This window comes from Leptomonas pyrrhocoris (genome assembly GCF_001293395.1).
Source record: "Leptomonas pyrrhocoris isolate H10 chromosome Unknown, whole genome shotgun sequence".
Taxonomy (NCBI): Eukaryota; Euglenozoa; class Kinetoplastea; order Trypanosomatida; family Trypanosomatidae; genus Leptomonas; species Leptomonas pyrrhocoris.
In genome coordinates, this window is record NW_015438362.1 from 397,797 (window position 1) to 411,874 (window position 14,078).

At 57.6% G+C, this 14,078-nt stretch overlaps 6 protein-coding genes across 6 annotated transcripts; all 6 read left to right on the forward strand.

Moving 5' to 3' along the window:
• Window positions 1-194: 194 nt before the first annotated feature.
• Window positions 195-356, forward strand: ABB37_03792 (hypothetical protein; the record flags this gene model as incomplete). Its single annotated transcript, XM_015801241.1, has 1 exon — window positions 195-356. The coding sequence occupies one exon, from the start codon at window positions 195-197 to the stop codon at window positions 354-356; it is 162 nt and encodes a 53-aa protein (XP_015659861.1).
• Window positions 357-795: 439 nt separating this feature from the next.
• ABB37_03793 (hypothetical protein) lies at window positions 796-1,038 on the forward strand (the record flags this gene model as incomplete). Its single annotated transcript, XM_015801242.1, has 1 exon — window positions 796-1,038. One exon carries the CDS (start codon window positions 796-798, stop codon window positions 1,036-1,038), a length of 243 nt encoding a protein of 80 aa, XP_015659862.1.
• Window positions 1,039-1,446: 408 nt separating this feature from the next.
• On the forward strand, window positions 1,447-2,867 carry ABB37_03794 (hypothetical protein; the record flags this gene model as incomplete). Its single annotated transcript, XM_015801243.1, has 1 exon — window positions 1,447-2,867. Exon 1 carries the CDS (start codon window positions 1,599-1,601, stop codon window positions 2,865-2,867), a length of 1,269 nt encoding a protein of 422 aa, XP_015659863.1. The 5' UTR covers window positions 1,447-1,598.
• A 1,107-nt stretch (window positions 2,868-3,974) lies between these two features.
• Window positions 3,975-7,058, forward strand: ABB37_03795 (hypothetical protein; the record flags this gene model as incomplete). The annotated part of the gene is made up of 1 exon (XM_015801244.1): window positions 3,975-7,058. The coding sequence occupies one exon, from the start codon at window positions 3,975-3,977 to the stop codon at window positions 7,056-7,058; it is 3,084 nt and encodes a 1,027-aa protein (XP_015659864.1).
• A 528-nt stretch (window positions 7,059-7,586) lies between these two features.
• Window positions 7,587-12,554, forward strand: ABB37_03796 (hypothetical protein; the record flags this gene model as incomplete). Its single annotated transcript, XM_015801245.1, has 1 exon — window positions 7,587-12,554. One exon carries the CDS (start codon window positions 7,587-7,589, stop codon window positions 12,552-12,554), a length of 4,968 nt encoding a protein of 1,655 aa, XP_015659865.1.
• Window positions 12,555-13,258: 704 nt separating this feature from the next.
• Window positions 13,259-13,724, forward strand: ABB37_03797 (hypothetical protein; the record flags this gene model as incomplete). Its single annotated transcript, XM_015801246.1, has 1 exon — window positions 13,259-13,724. The coding sequence occupies exon 1, from the start codon at window positions 13,350-13,352 to the stop codon at window positions 13,722-13,724; it is 375 nt and encodes a 124-aa protein (XP_015659866.1). The 5' UTR covers window positions 13,259-13,349.
• Window positions 13,725-14,078: the final 354 nt, after the last annotated feature.

The following is a 14,078-nucleotide window of genomic DNA, read 5'->3' on the forward strand; positions in this document are numbered from 1 at the left end:
TAAAGAAGAACGGAATTGGGGCAGATACTAGATAGTGAAGAAACAATGAGTAGCCTTGATGGGGACATTGATGCCAGGTACTCGCTAGTTATGTATTTCCTAAATGCCGTGCAATCACTTCGACTCTTGACTTCCTATCCTTCTTATTCTCTAATTTCTTGTGTACGAAATCGTAATTCGTCTTTGGTTTCGTCATGTCCTTTCTCTCTTTTCTTCTTCTACGGACTCTACCAACTCTGCTGAGAACACGTATTAGTTGCGTTCGTGCAAGATCCCAAACGGCAATGCATCCACGTTGCACACCACTTTTGTTTTCATCATCTTGTAGAAGTTCTGTCAAGTCTGTCGTGGACTGAGCGACTTTTTTTTCCTTTTCTGTTTTTATTTTAAATGTGCTCCTCGCTTTACGTTTCACGATGGCAACCGTGCGACTCACAGAGCCCGGGCAGAGTTTCTTCTCGCATGCAATACAAAGAAGAACGAAGAAGAGAAACAATAACAACAAGGTAGGATGGCAAACAATAAGAGAGAAAAAAGAGAAGTGCGACGAGGACTGCGAGAGGCGCTCTTGCTACCTTGCTGAGACGATATGTAGATTTTTTTTTTTTACTTTGGTGTTCTTTTCTCCTTTTGCGGTGTGTGTGGGTGTGTTTTCATCTTTCCAGATCCTGTTTTCCCCGTGCGTTTATCATTGCCAACAGCTTTGAACGTGTATTGTTTCTCTCTCTGTTTGTTGTTTTTTTTTTTAACCTCAGCACAGACGTTGTTGCACGTTAAAGATCACACAGCCTTCTGATGGACTTTGCCCAACGAAAAGGGTCACAGCGAGAAGCACGAGAAGTGAAGAGAGACGAAAATAATGCAAATGAAACGTGGGGCTCTGTGTTGACGCCACCCTATACACGTGCGTTGGGTCTTCTCGCCGGAAAGCAGAAAGTAAAGGTAGTCAGTTCTCTTCTTCCTCGCAAAGCCCTTTCTTTTCTTCTTGCGCGACACTTTTTTTTTCGTTTTTCTTCCGTTATTCTAATCAATGTGTAGCCGGTAAACGAGAGTTAAGGTACGAATACAGGAACAACAGGAACAATACATCAACGAGGTTTGCATTTGAACACACCTTGACAAGTAGGAAAACGAGTGCAGCGCAGCTTCCCCCCCCCCCCCACTCCTCCTCCTTGAAAAGCGCTGAGGTGCTGAATATAAAATATATGTGGACTATCAACTGCAGTGAAAACAGCATCTACGCATTCCAAAAACAACAACTGTGAGTTGTGGAACAAACAGGCTAGCGGAGGTGATGCAGCGGCGTTGTTCAACTCTCGGCCGTTTCTTTTTCCAATAATTATCGTGGTGGTGCAAAAATTACTGTGCTTCACGTTTGGCACGCGTCTTCTCTAACATCAGCTGCTCTTTCCTTTCTCTCTTCGTTCATTCACGATTCGTTACCAAAGATACTCTCTTTTCCCGCTGCTGCGCGGATACGCCGTTTCTTTTCCTTTTTAAAGAAAGGCGAGCGAGACCGGCTGCTATCCAACTGGTTTTTATTAATATTAAAGACCCTCTCTTTCTCACTCCCTCTCCAAACACCACTTAGCAAAGTCATGGCGTCGTCTGCCGCCCCCTCGAAGCGATCTTCCGGCGTGAAGAAGGCGACTAAGACGAAGGCGTCCACGGCGGGTGGCGCCAAGAAGGAGGCGCTGCCCAAGATTGGGAAGGGCGGTGGCGCGTCCACCGTCAAGGCAGCTGCCGCGCAAACCGCACCTGCCGCAGCCGCCAAGCGCAAGGCAACTGGCTCCGTCAGCACCCGTGCGACGAGCAATAAGAAAACGAAGTCCGTCGGTGGCCCGCGGCCTCCGCCGTCGTCGAAGAAGGGGACTCGTAGCACGGCGGGTAGTCGCGGCAGTCGTGGCCGAGGTGGCCGTAGAGGTCGTGGTGGCCGTGGCGGACGTCGCGGTGGCAGCGGCGGCGCGACGAAGCAGCAGCAGCACCAACTGCTGATCATCGCCGCTGCTCTCGAGACGGCGGAGGAGGACGAGCAGACGCTGCGCCACGAAATCGAGGTGACGGAGGAGCTTGAGTTTGACGGCTTCCGCCCCATTTACAATGTTCTCGTCATGGAAATGGTTCGCGGTCAGGTGGAGCAGGTGAACCTGCGTCAGCGCTCGCTGAATGAGATGCTCGAGACGCTGAAGGCGGAGGGCCTCCTAGGCGGCGACAACCGACAGAGCTCGCGGGATGCGCAGCAGGCAGAGGCGCTGGTCGATCGGCTGCGGTCGCGGCTGCAGAGCGACGCGGTGGCCGAGGTGCAGGCGCTCAAGACGGAAAACGCGAACTTGCAACACAACTTGGAAGCCATGACGCTGACAGCCGAGAAGAAGGCGAGTGAGATGGAGGTAATGCGGTCCAAATTCGCGCGTAAGCTGGCGCGCAGCGACGTGGAAAATGACACCACGCGCACCGAGGTCCAGGCCACTCTGCACGCCTCCGCCTTAGATGTGGAGCGCATTAAACGCGAGTTAGTGCACCGCATTGACATCGCCTGCGCGTCCATTCGCACGCCACGTTATAAGACTTCGTTAGAGGAAATGCGGGAGCTGACGCGGCAGGCTCAGGCAGAGATCCAGCAGCACCACGACGAACTGACGAAGCTGGTCGTGTCGATTGGCGCCAAAGACACCTTCTTGAAGAACGATGTCGACACGATGCACTCCAACCTTCCCACGCAGTACCGCACGGAGTTGCGGAAGATGGAGAAGGATCAGCTGCTGAACCTGTTGGATGTACTGAGCTTTCAGGATGGAGTGGTGGACACCGTCGGCAAGGCCATCTACGTCACCACCGAAGTGCAGCACAAGACCGCCGTTGTGTAACCCACGTACGTGGACGGTGCAGAACTCCGCCGCCCTCCTCGCGCAAAAAGAGAGGGAGACACACGAACGTCGTCGAGGCTAGGTGTGTCTTCTCCTCGCTGCTGTGGAGGTTGTCGATGTCAGGTGCTCTCCTTGTCAACAACAACAAAAGAGCAGTGGCTTCCAGCTGTGTTGGTGATGCATGTGCATCGTTTTCTTTTCCTCTCCCCTTTTGAGTTCTTCTTCCCGTTTTCAGATCATGATGTGCTCATCAATTGCCCCATGTAAATTAAAATCCCCGTTCGAAATGGATCTTTTTTTTTGATCTCCTTCTTGTGCCTTTCGCTTTCTTCTCCTGCATAATGCGCACGTCTCAGCTGTACGGAAGCTTTTCCCCCAAAAAAAACAGCACGGTTTGGAGAAAGCGTTGTGGAATTGTCTTTCCCTTTTAGGTGTTTGCACTCCTTTCTTTTTGTCGTTGTTCTCTTCTGTCATGTAAACGACTTTCTTATGATCCTTATTGATGTTGTATTGTTTGAGTGCGATGACATCGAATAATAAAGAAGCCGACTTTACATGGAATGCTAGTTGGACTTTGTGTCTACCAGCCAGACAGAGAAACGAGGGGAACACCCTTACAGCTTTAAAAAACCGTGTCGTAGCTGCGTCCTGCCCTAAGCCCATGCTTCTCTTCTCACCCAGGCGCATAGCTGCCGCGTAGCGCGTCTCTGATAAATACTTACAAATACTTTCGGTGGAACCGAAACTGTTAGCATGGCGAACGGTGAGAAAAAAACTGAGCGCACAGTTTCCATGTCCTCTAGATTGCCTTTTTCCTCTCCTTTCATGATTCGGTTGCTTTCTTCCGTTTCTTTTTCTGTTTTTACAGCGTACACGAAGCTTCACCCGAACGTCATCTCACGAGGCCAGTACTCGCTATCAGAAGGAGACCGTGACGTCTAGGCAACGAAACGGGAGGGGGGGGGGTGAAAAGGGTACTACAGAAAAGAGAAAAGGTGAGACAATAGTCTGTGTGTTGTTCTCGCCTTTAATTGAACTGCTGCGTGTTGCGCACATGCCGTTCATCTGGAGCATTCGCTACAGCAAACTGGCCTACATCACGCCACGATGCCACCGAAAGGTTCCCGTAGGGTGAGAGTGGCGAACGCGGAAAGCGGGATACCACAAAAACCTCTGGGCGAGGCCGCGTTGCTATCCAACAACTCGGATCACGAAATCCCCCCTCCGTCGAAAGCACCATACAATGCAGGGGAGCCGGACTCAGCAGCGAGGCCACAACGACGGCGTCGCCGTCCGCGATCGGGACCGCTCTCGCAACTCCCTATCCCCACGCACAACCAGCTCTGTCCTCTCCGATCTCCCTCGCTACAAGCCGACGCAGAGGGGGAACCCCGTCCTTCGGCCACTGTTGCATTATCAGCGTTTGGTCCGCCACAGAAATCGACGGCGGAAATAGCGGAGGCCCAAGCGGAGCTCGCATTGACATCCTCCCCAGCGCCGACCGCATCCCCTTCAATCAGCGCAACTGCATCAACCAGCTCGCCTCCATCCTCGTCGTCGGTAGGCGGGGCGGCCGCCTCGGTGAAGGACGACGCAACCACGACACCTCCATCGCGTGACGCCCCTCAGTCTATCGATCTTTGTCCAAGTTCTCTGGCTTCTGTAGATGATTCACATGGAGACAACTTTGCCTCCGGTCCGCCTTCCGTGTTGGGTTGTCTTGCCGCCTGTTTCGGCTGGCGACTTGCGTCGTATAGCTCTTCCGAAGATGGGGAGCTGCAGTTTGCACTGCGACGACCCTATAATTCGAGCGTGAGCGCAACGGTGAGGGCGCCCCGTGGTGGCTTTGACCTGACCGCAAGGTGTGTCCGGACGGATGCGGCACCGCAGGTGTCTGTGAATGAGGTGGCGATGCGTCTAGAAGACTGTGCGACATTTCTCTACCGCATGCCCGGCCACACGGCTTCGGAAAGGGAGCAAGACGCATCACAGCAGCAGCCCATCGCTTCTTCTTCTCCCCCTCTTCCTTCTCGCGAATCTTCTTCTCGTTCCGCAGAGTCACCGGAGGTGCGGGCTCCGCCGGTACTCTGTCAGGTGGGACGTGCGTTGGACATCAAGCACCGTGCGGAGAAGCACGCGCGTAGCTACTCTCCCTCGCCGGCTCCGCTTTCTCCCTCGAAGGAGCACCGCTGGCAGAAGGCGGAGCCGGAAGATGATACGGGCGAGGTGGCCCCGCTTCTGCAGCGTGAGGGAGCTCCGATCCGTGCGACCCCCGCTGCGGCCGCCAACGCAGAGAAGGTGACGGAGAAGCTGCCGAGGCAGAAGCGGGACTCTCTTCCGCCGGCGGAGCGTTCGTTGCCCCTGCCCTCACTCCCGCCGTCTTTTTTGGTCTCGATCGGCCCGGCGACTCCCACGAAAGAGGAGTCAGCGCCATCGCCCGTCGTCGATGCCCCGCCGCCACCGCCGAAGTGGCAGCGAGACCAACCGTGCCAAAAAGAAGAAGAAGACCCCGACGATGTGCTGCTCGTGTCGCTGTGGCCGAATGCGACAGGCGCCACCGCTGTCGGTGTAGGCGCAGATGCGACCTCGCCACCACCACCTCGTCTCCCCGCCCCCCGTCCAGCCGCGGCAAAACGTTCTTTTCCAAACGCTGCGTTGGTCCCCACCGCGGGGGTGCCACACGGTAAAGGGGCGTCGTCGCCATCGCGGTCGCGTCGGTCGAACGCGGGCGCCTCAGCGTGGCCGCCGGGGGTCACAGCGTCTGGGGACGCCACCGCCGTCGGAAGGGTAGGGGGAGGAGGATACTCACCTTCCTCTTCCTACCCACCCACCACTCAACGGTCGGTCAAAGGCTCGTTTTTTATGCCCTATATGCTGGCGTTAGCGAACGTGAATGCAAGTCCCTCCAGTGCGAACAGCGGCAGCGGCGGTGTGCTGACCGCCGAAGGACACGATGGCAACACGAGTGGACCGTCACGTCAGCTGTGCACTTTCTGTAGTCTGACTGGGCAGTCAGCGGAGTCGTCACGAAGCTGGTTGGCGCACACGCACGCCGTAAGCCGTGAGTTTGACGAAGTACCCTCGTCACGTCCGCTGCCCCCCTTCGCAGAGGAGTCGGCACTGTGCAGGGGCAACGGCGAGTCCGCTACACAGGACGGGAGAGGGAGGCACGTCGTCGACACCACGGCGGATGTGGCGGCTGCGGTGCGGGCCACGCTGCGGCAGCGATGGCGGCACCGGTCTTCGCTCTGGTCACACATGGAGGAGTCCCTCCGCCTCGCCGTCGGGTCTGGCCGGCTGCGCGGTGACGCCCTTGAGGCCGGCGTGCAAGCGTTGCAGGCCAGCGAGGAGGAGCAGCTTCAGTACGATGGCGGCGTACTCGATGACGGCGGCGCGCAGGACGTGTATGACGCCCTCGTGGCCTCCGCTCGTGCGACGACGCTGTGCGGCTTTCCTGCGATCCCCCCGCGGCCGATGCTCCCCGTCTCTGGCACAACGGTGGTGGAGGCACAGCGCCGCATCTCGGAGGTGGAGTCCGGGGAAACGGGCAAGAATGGCACTTCTCCACCTCGCTACGTCGTCTATCCAAGCGGCATTCCAGCAGCCGATCGCATCCTCATTGACCGAACCTACACAACCCGTGGCTCCTACGTGGTGGCGTCGATGCCGTCTTCTGCCGTATCCGGGACCGGTATCGCTGCCCAGCTCCCAAAAAGCCAAGAAAAAATGGCGGAGGGTGCTGCTGACAGCTTTGCTCGCCAGCGGGGTCCTGTGTCTGAACCGCTGCCCGTCTTGTTGGCCAATCCACAGGAGGACCTGCATTACCACATCTACAAGCGCTTTCTCACCAAAGACATGCGGGAGGCGCTGGAGGCGGAGGGGACGCTCGAGATCGGAACGGACGGCATCGGTCCCGCGGACAGAGACAGCACCGAAAGGGGCAACGCGCTCGCGGGGTCGACGCAAAGCGTCCGCGACGACAACGGTGAAGACGACGACAACGGTGAGGAGTTGGAAGCTGAAAAGGATACCGCGAATTGCGTGCCTGCGGTGAAGGGTGAGGCCAGCCCCGTCAATGCGGCGGGAGTCGTAGTGCCGCCGAGCTCGGCAGACATCGACTACGTTCTCCGTTACCGCCCGGCGATTCAGCGCATCCCGATGCCAGATGTCGAGTCCCGGTACGGGTTGTAAGTTCCAACTGAAAGCGTTGCGGGGATGCCAAAAGTGACTGCTCTGCACGTGTGTGTATGTGTGTGTAAGGCACAGCTGGTTTTGTCACCCTCCTTGTATTATACATGATTCGAGGCAGAATTTCTCTTTTTTGTTGGAGAGCCCAAAGGGAAATATAATAGAACGCACCCGCGCTACTCACCGATCGTTCGAATGCTAGCGCGGAAACAATATGCGTATGCCGACAGCAGCAACACTTTTTTTAACGGCGAAGCAACCTATTCTTTCCCAGGTCTTAAAAAAAGGAAATTATCATCATTGTTATGCCGCCATGTATTCTTGTTTCTTCCCCTTTGAATCTCCTCATTGCTGTTACATGCTTGACCTCCGTTTCTCGCCTCTCTTTGCTTTGACGAAGAGCGGCAAGAAGAGAAAGAAATAAAAAACGACACCTACACAGAACCGATTAACAACCTTCCGTGTTCCGTCTCTGGGTATTAAAGGAGTCTCTTTCTGAAAAGAACATTCGTTCCGCCACTTTGGGGGACAATGGAGCGGCAGCGCAAGGCACAGGCGCGGCATCTCGCGTTGCTTTCGCGCGACGCTCCTGTGATGAATCGGTGCGCCAAGGAAGAGGCGCATTTGAAGCAGCGACTGGCGCAGTCCACCGCCGTCCTCACACGAAGCGCACGGCAGAACCAGGCAGCGGCAGAGCGCGAAGAGCGTGCCCGAACGGCCCAGTTACAGGCCCAGTTCTCCGCCATTCTGACTAAAACACCAGAGGTCCGCGTGCCAGGCCCTGACACCACCACCAATGTACGCAGTGCGGCAGAGGCGGCCCCTGTAGTGGCCGTAGAAAGTGTCGCCGGATCGAAGCCGCGCGCGGCAGCGGAGTGCGCACGATCCGGACTGCCGGTGGCACCGTCGCACCCTGCTGCTGCGGCGGAAGGCGTGGCTGCGCCGTCTTCGTCGTCCCCGGCGTGTTTTCTCGGGTTCCCGGAGCCTTTCAAGAACAGCGGCTTCAAGTCCGTTGTACACTGGGCCTCTGTTTCGTATGATGAGACGTTTCTCACGGCTTACGGTCCTCGCCGGCTTCGCGAGGAGCTGCAGACGGGCACCGTGGCCGCGGCGGGCGGCGCGCCGACTGCGCGCGACGCTCGTCCACACCGACTGCTGGCCGCAGTTGCGTGCTATTTGCTGAACGAGGTGCTATGCGCCGACGCAGCGGTGTCCTCTTTATGGCAAGAGAAACTGCGTCAGCCCATTTTCGACGCTGTTTTTAGTTCCCAGTCCATCGCTGCAGGCGAGCAGAAGCGCAGAGCCTGTCAGTGTGTCGGACCGGCCGGCAATGAGGCGACGCGGTCGAACGCTATTGTGCTGCAATCGTTGGGGCCTGCCGCTGTTGCGGCTCCAAGCACGTCAGCGGAGGGAGATGTTGAAACGTGTGCCGCCGCGGCGTCTCCCGCGTCCTTCGCGCCGCCACCACTGGACACTTTGTTTCCCCCGCGCACCAACGTCTACGCCAGTCGCGACGACTTCGCCACGATGCGTCTGTGGACGGAAGAGGTGACGGCCGAGCAGCGCGAGAAGGCGATTGTGTGCCGGCGTGTGCGCAGCCTGCAGCAAGTGATGGAGCGCCGCATGGAGCTCCTGCAGGTGTACCAACGGCAAAGAAACGAGGCGATACTGCGGTCCATCTTTACGGTGTGGCGCACGAACACGCGGCAGTGCCGCGCGCGTCGTATCGTCATGGAGCGCTATCTCGAGAATCGGCACTGTCGCGTACTGGAGGAAAGCGTGTTTCTGCGGTGGCGACGCGTGACGTTGCAGGCCAAGGTAGAGTCGCTCCAGCGTCGCATGTTGAACATGGTAGCTGAGCACGTCGAGGCCGCTCGCAAGAGCGCTGCTGCCCTGGCCGCCGTGCAGGAGCAAGTGAGCAGTGAGCGGCGGCGACACCAGCAGGCCGCCTTCGAGCAGGACGCGCTGCACACGCAGATCTTAGAGAGTCACAGCATGGAGGTGGAGGCTCTTCGGCTGGTGCTGCATCAACAACGGTCTCACGCCTCCGAGGTAGGGAAGTGGGCGAAGCGGTGGGAGCGTTTAGCGAAGACCTTTCGGCCTGCGACAGCCTGCCCTGCCGTCTCCCCATCGATGTGGACCTTGACGCTTGCGCTGTACAGCTCCGAGGAGAAGGCAGTGGCGAAGGTGCTCGGCAAAGGCGGCGACCGGAGAGTGCTGAAGCAGATGCCGTACTCGATGATGTTGCCAGTGCGGGAGCGGCTGGAAGGGCTGCTGCTGGCGTGGGTGAACGCCGTCATGGAGAAATCACCTCTGGCCGCGTCGTGGGTGCCGCTGGAGAAGTTCATGCACGGCAGCACGACCCACCCGGTGAGCATTTTGGTCTCGCAGAAGGCAGAGACGGACGCGCCGTCGCGAGCGCGAACCACTGCGGCAACCGGCGCCAACATCGCAGCGGAGTCGTTCATGTCCGAGTTCGGCGTCTACACGCTCATGGAATTTGTCCGCGAGCTGCGTCGACTGTACATTCTCGCGGGCAAGTTATCCGACCCCGACATCGCGGAGTCGCGGCTGACAAGCAATTGCACCGCTCTCTCCAAGTGCTTTCGCGACGTTGTGCAGCTCCTGTCCGTGCAGACCTGTGCGGGTCTCTACCCGTCCTTACTGACGCACTGCCCTTCGCTCTCACGGTGGTTCACCCCGGCAGGCATCTTTGGCGGACCGACGAATTCGTTCGAGGGCGCAGGGCGGGAGCGGCGGCTGCAGCACACCATGTTCGTCTGGCTCCTCACCGCGCTGCTGGTCGGCCACATTCGGATGGTGATTTTGGCACCGGCGGGGGAGAAGGACGACGGACTGCCGCACCCGGCGTCGAGCGCGGCGAGTCTGCGATGCTCGCGGGAGGCCGTCCTCGAGACCGTTCCCCAAATCAACTTTCCGGTAAAGCGGAGGGCAGCGGCAGCTGCGGCGGCGGCGATTGCTGCTCTACCAGAGCGTGAGGAAGACACCGACACGTCGACATCGGCGGGCGGCCCGAGCGCGCCCTCCCTCGGCACGTCCATCGTCGCGCAGAACACCCTTCTCTCCAAGAGGCCGCCGAATGCTGCCAACAGTAAAGTTTCCATCGCCTCTTCCGAGCCGACGAGGAGCGTCATCACAGGTGAGAGCGGCGCTTCGACGGCGGGGTCGCCCCGTCGCGCAGATGGTGCTGAGGCTCTCCTGAAGGGCGTGGTGACGCTCGAGACGGCGCTGCGGGAGCGCAGTCAGCAAGCGGGGGCACCCCTGACGGACGGCGAAGACTCCTTGTCGGACATCGAGGCCTATCTCGGGCTTCTCTCCACGCAGGCGCGTACGTTACGGAGGTCGGGGAGCAACCACGCGAAGGCGACTGGCACTGCAGGACCGAAGGAAACGGTGACGGGGGATGGCACCAGCAACAAGGAAGACGACGATGATTTCGTGAAACGGCTGCTGCAGCAGCTCGTGGAGGCCAGAGATGCGGCTGCGCGGCATCGACGCATCCGACGCATGCAGGGCGCGGCGGCATCGACGCATCCGACGCACCACACCCAAGTGCCCTTTTCTGCATTTCCAAACAACGACAGCGTCGACGACGACGAGGATGACGAGTGGGACGCGCAGGAGGATGCCGCAGCAGGGAACTGTTTTCTGCATCCACCCATCGAGGACCGGACGTCTGCCATCCTGACAGAAGAGCAGCTGATCATCCTGCGTTCTTTGCCGTCGCGCAGCCGCGCTTTTGACGTCATTCGATCGGTCTGTCCTCCTGCGCCAGCGCCCTCCTCGCCGCACTCCTTATCCTCCGATGCCCCCAATACGGCTGCGGTCTCCTCCACCGATGAGCCATCCGGCATGTTTTATTCTTTCCTACTCAACATGCTGGAGGATGTCAAGAGACGGCAGCAGTGGGCGGGCGTGGCGCGCGTCGTGACGTCCCTCGTCGTGCGCTTTCACATCCTCGACGACGCGAACGACGGCGGGCAGCGAGCCAACAAGCTGCTCGCCAACCGAGCCGATATGCAGAAGGAGGAGTCTTTCTCACGGCGGCGGCTTTCCACGTCGCTGCCGTCCTTCAACACCGCCTCGTCGTCCCTCGTGATGCTGCCGCAGTCCGCGCGACTGCCAGCCGTGCCTACCAGCACTACAGCAGCAGCACGTGATGCGGCTGCGTCGAAGCCGCGGACGACAAATTCGGTGGACAACTCAAACAATGCCGCCGCAACGGAAGGTGCATCGTCCGCGAGGGACAAGAGCCACATGCAGCGTGTGGCAGCCAAACTGGTGCCTCTGCGTCCGTCACCGTCTCATTCACTGTCTACCACCCCCGATGCGTACCTTTTGGCAGGATTTGCGAACCATCAGACTTCTCTGCACCTGAGTGTTGCGAGCGTCGGCGAAGACCTCCTGCGCTCGACGCCGTCTGCGACAGATTCCAGTCCGCAACCGGCCGATAAAGATGGCTCGTCCGCACGTGGCTTCGCCCCACCGGCGTCCTTCGCATCGGTCTCTCCTCCTCACAGCAAGAACGGAAGTAACTCGCTTCTCAGTGCGCACGAGATGCACGTGCTGAACGGTAAGATGCGCGTACGACGTAAAAACACCGCGGCGGTGTCGGCCGCCGTCTCAAACTCGCAGCGGACATCAGCATCTGCCGACAATACTTCCGACGCGTCACCCCAGAGGCCGTTGCACGACGAAAAGAGTTCCTTCTCCGCTCCTTCTTCCTCGGCGCTACAGCTGCCGCTTCAGCAACTGACACTGTTCTCCTCCGAAATCTCCGCCTTGCGGACCTCGCCCCGTGACGCCGTCGTCTGCTCTGACGTTCCGCCACGTCGCCAGGATGTGCAGGAAGACCACGAAGAGGAGGCACTGGGGGCCGAGAGGAGGGAAGCCAGCGCCTCCTTGAAGATCCCGGACCTATCGATCCTGTCAACACCACAAGAAACAGGCACGGAAGTTTCGCACGAGAGAGTGCTCGGCACAACATGTCGGAGTGACGCAACCGCTTTGCAGGACTCCCGGCTGCACGAACCCCACTCGCACTCGTCTTTTGTAGACCCGCCGTCACCACCGGCCATGAAGGAACGCAAAGGTACGATGCAGCCATCGGCGTGTGAGGCGGACAATGCGTCTCGACACCCCACTGCACCTTCTGCTCAAGCAACTGTTCCGCAGACGCGGCTGCAGACTTCACAGACCGGCGCGCAGCTGCACTTGTCCTCACTGCCACCCCCACAACGGGAAGGTGCGCGGACCGGTCCTGCGGCAGCGCCATTGGTGCTGCCGCCTGTCGTGTCCAACACAACTGTCGACTCCGCTGCTGCTGAGGCGAAGGTCGAGGAGGGTGAAGGAACCGTGGAGGGCGACACACTGAGGAGCCCATTAGGTTACCTGGACCCGCTCATCGAGCACGGCGCGCCACAGAGTTCGGCTGCAACGGAGAACATTCGCAAGGATCGCTTTCATTTGCAGCCGTAATGTGTGCCTTAAGAGCTCACAAATTCTGTCTGTTCTTTCGCTGACTCAATGCGGATGTGTGTTTGTTTTCCTCCGTTTCATTTTTGTTTATGCGTTCACCGCAATAGTTCTGTATAATCGCGCTGCTGCTTGTATATATGTTTACATTTTTTGTGGTTGTTGTTGAGTAGGTTGTAATTGCCAGAACTGCCTTGGCCGATGTATTCACATGTACATTTACGTTCATTTTACCTTTTTTGGTTTACTTCCTTTGCTTTCTTTTTTTCTCTGTTTTCGAACCTTATGATTTCTGTGTATGTGTGTCCGCTTCGCGAGACCTACCACTGGCACCGCTGCAGGCGTTGTTGTACCTTTGTGGGCAACCAAAAAAGACCCCCGCAAAAAGGAAACAGTGAGAACGCCATGAAGCGAGAATTGCGAAGCACAGCGAGACTCTTAACGCAAGGTGTGGATTTCCCTCTGTGTGTGTGTGTGTGTGTGAAGTCTTCACGATGGCGTTGGGGCATTCCTTTCTCGGTTTGGACAGCACTTCACGATTTTGCAGTCATATCTTTCTGAGCCTGTTAGTCCCAAACACGCATCAGACGGAAACGGATCCATCGCGGCAATAAACGCCAATAATAAGAAGACACCTTTTCTCTCTTCTCCTTTTTTCTGTCGCTCTATCACGTCTCCCTCCCCCCCCTTCAAACCACTTTTGGCGCAGGACAAACCAAAAGGAAAAATACACGAGGCTGAAATTACGGTGTGGTTCGCAACGAGACACACACACACGCACAGCCCCACATAGGGACGATGTCCAAGAAGACTGAGAAGGCAGACGCGGAGCTCGCACAGCTGCAAGTTCCTTCGCACAGCCTGCCTAACGAAACAACAGCACAAGCGTCAGTGACGCAGAAGAACGCGGCGGGTACGCTCCGTGATAATGCATCGAGATCCAAAGCACAGCGCCTTCGCGAACGCATCAAGCCTTTTCCGGTGGCACGAAGTACTCCCGGTTACCAAGCAGTCCTCGAAGACATTGAGCGCCGACGAGGGCGAGAGATGCGTCACACACTGCGCACCGCCGAAGCTGTGCGGAAAAAGCAGCAGTACCGCAACATTGCACTGGCTGCGTTGCTCGTCGTAGCACTTGGGATCGCCGCCCTGTTGTTCTCACGGCGAGGGTGATGGTCAGCGACCAGATGGGATGCTCTTTTAAAGAACTTTATTTTGCCATCTTTGTTTCTTTGCTTTTTTTTTCCTCTCTGCGTACGGCTTTTCATAGAGACCGGTGGACCCCCAAAAAGTGTATCGAAACGCTTCTTTTTCTTTCTCTCTTCACCCCGCCGTACTTTGCTGGCTATTTGCGTTTTTTAACCGCCACAGAAAAGAGGAGGTTACTTTCTGGCTCCACAGCATCCAAAGAGTGAATAAGAAAAGTACGAGATAGTTGGATTCGCGCTCACTGCAGATTCTGTTGATTCAACAACAAAAAAAAATGGGCAACACATAAAGCGAAGGGCAACGCTCATTGTAGCGCTC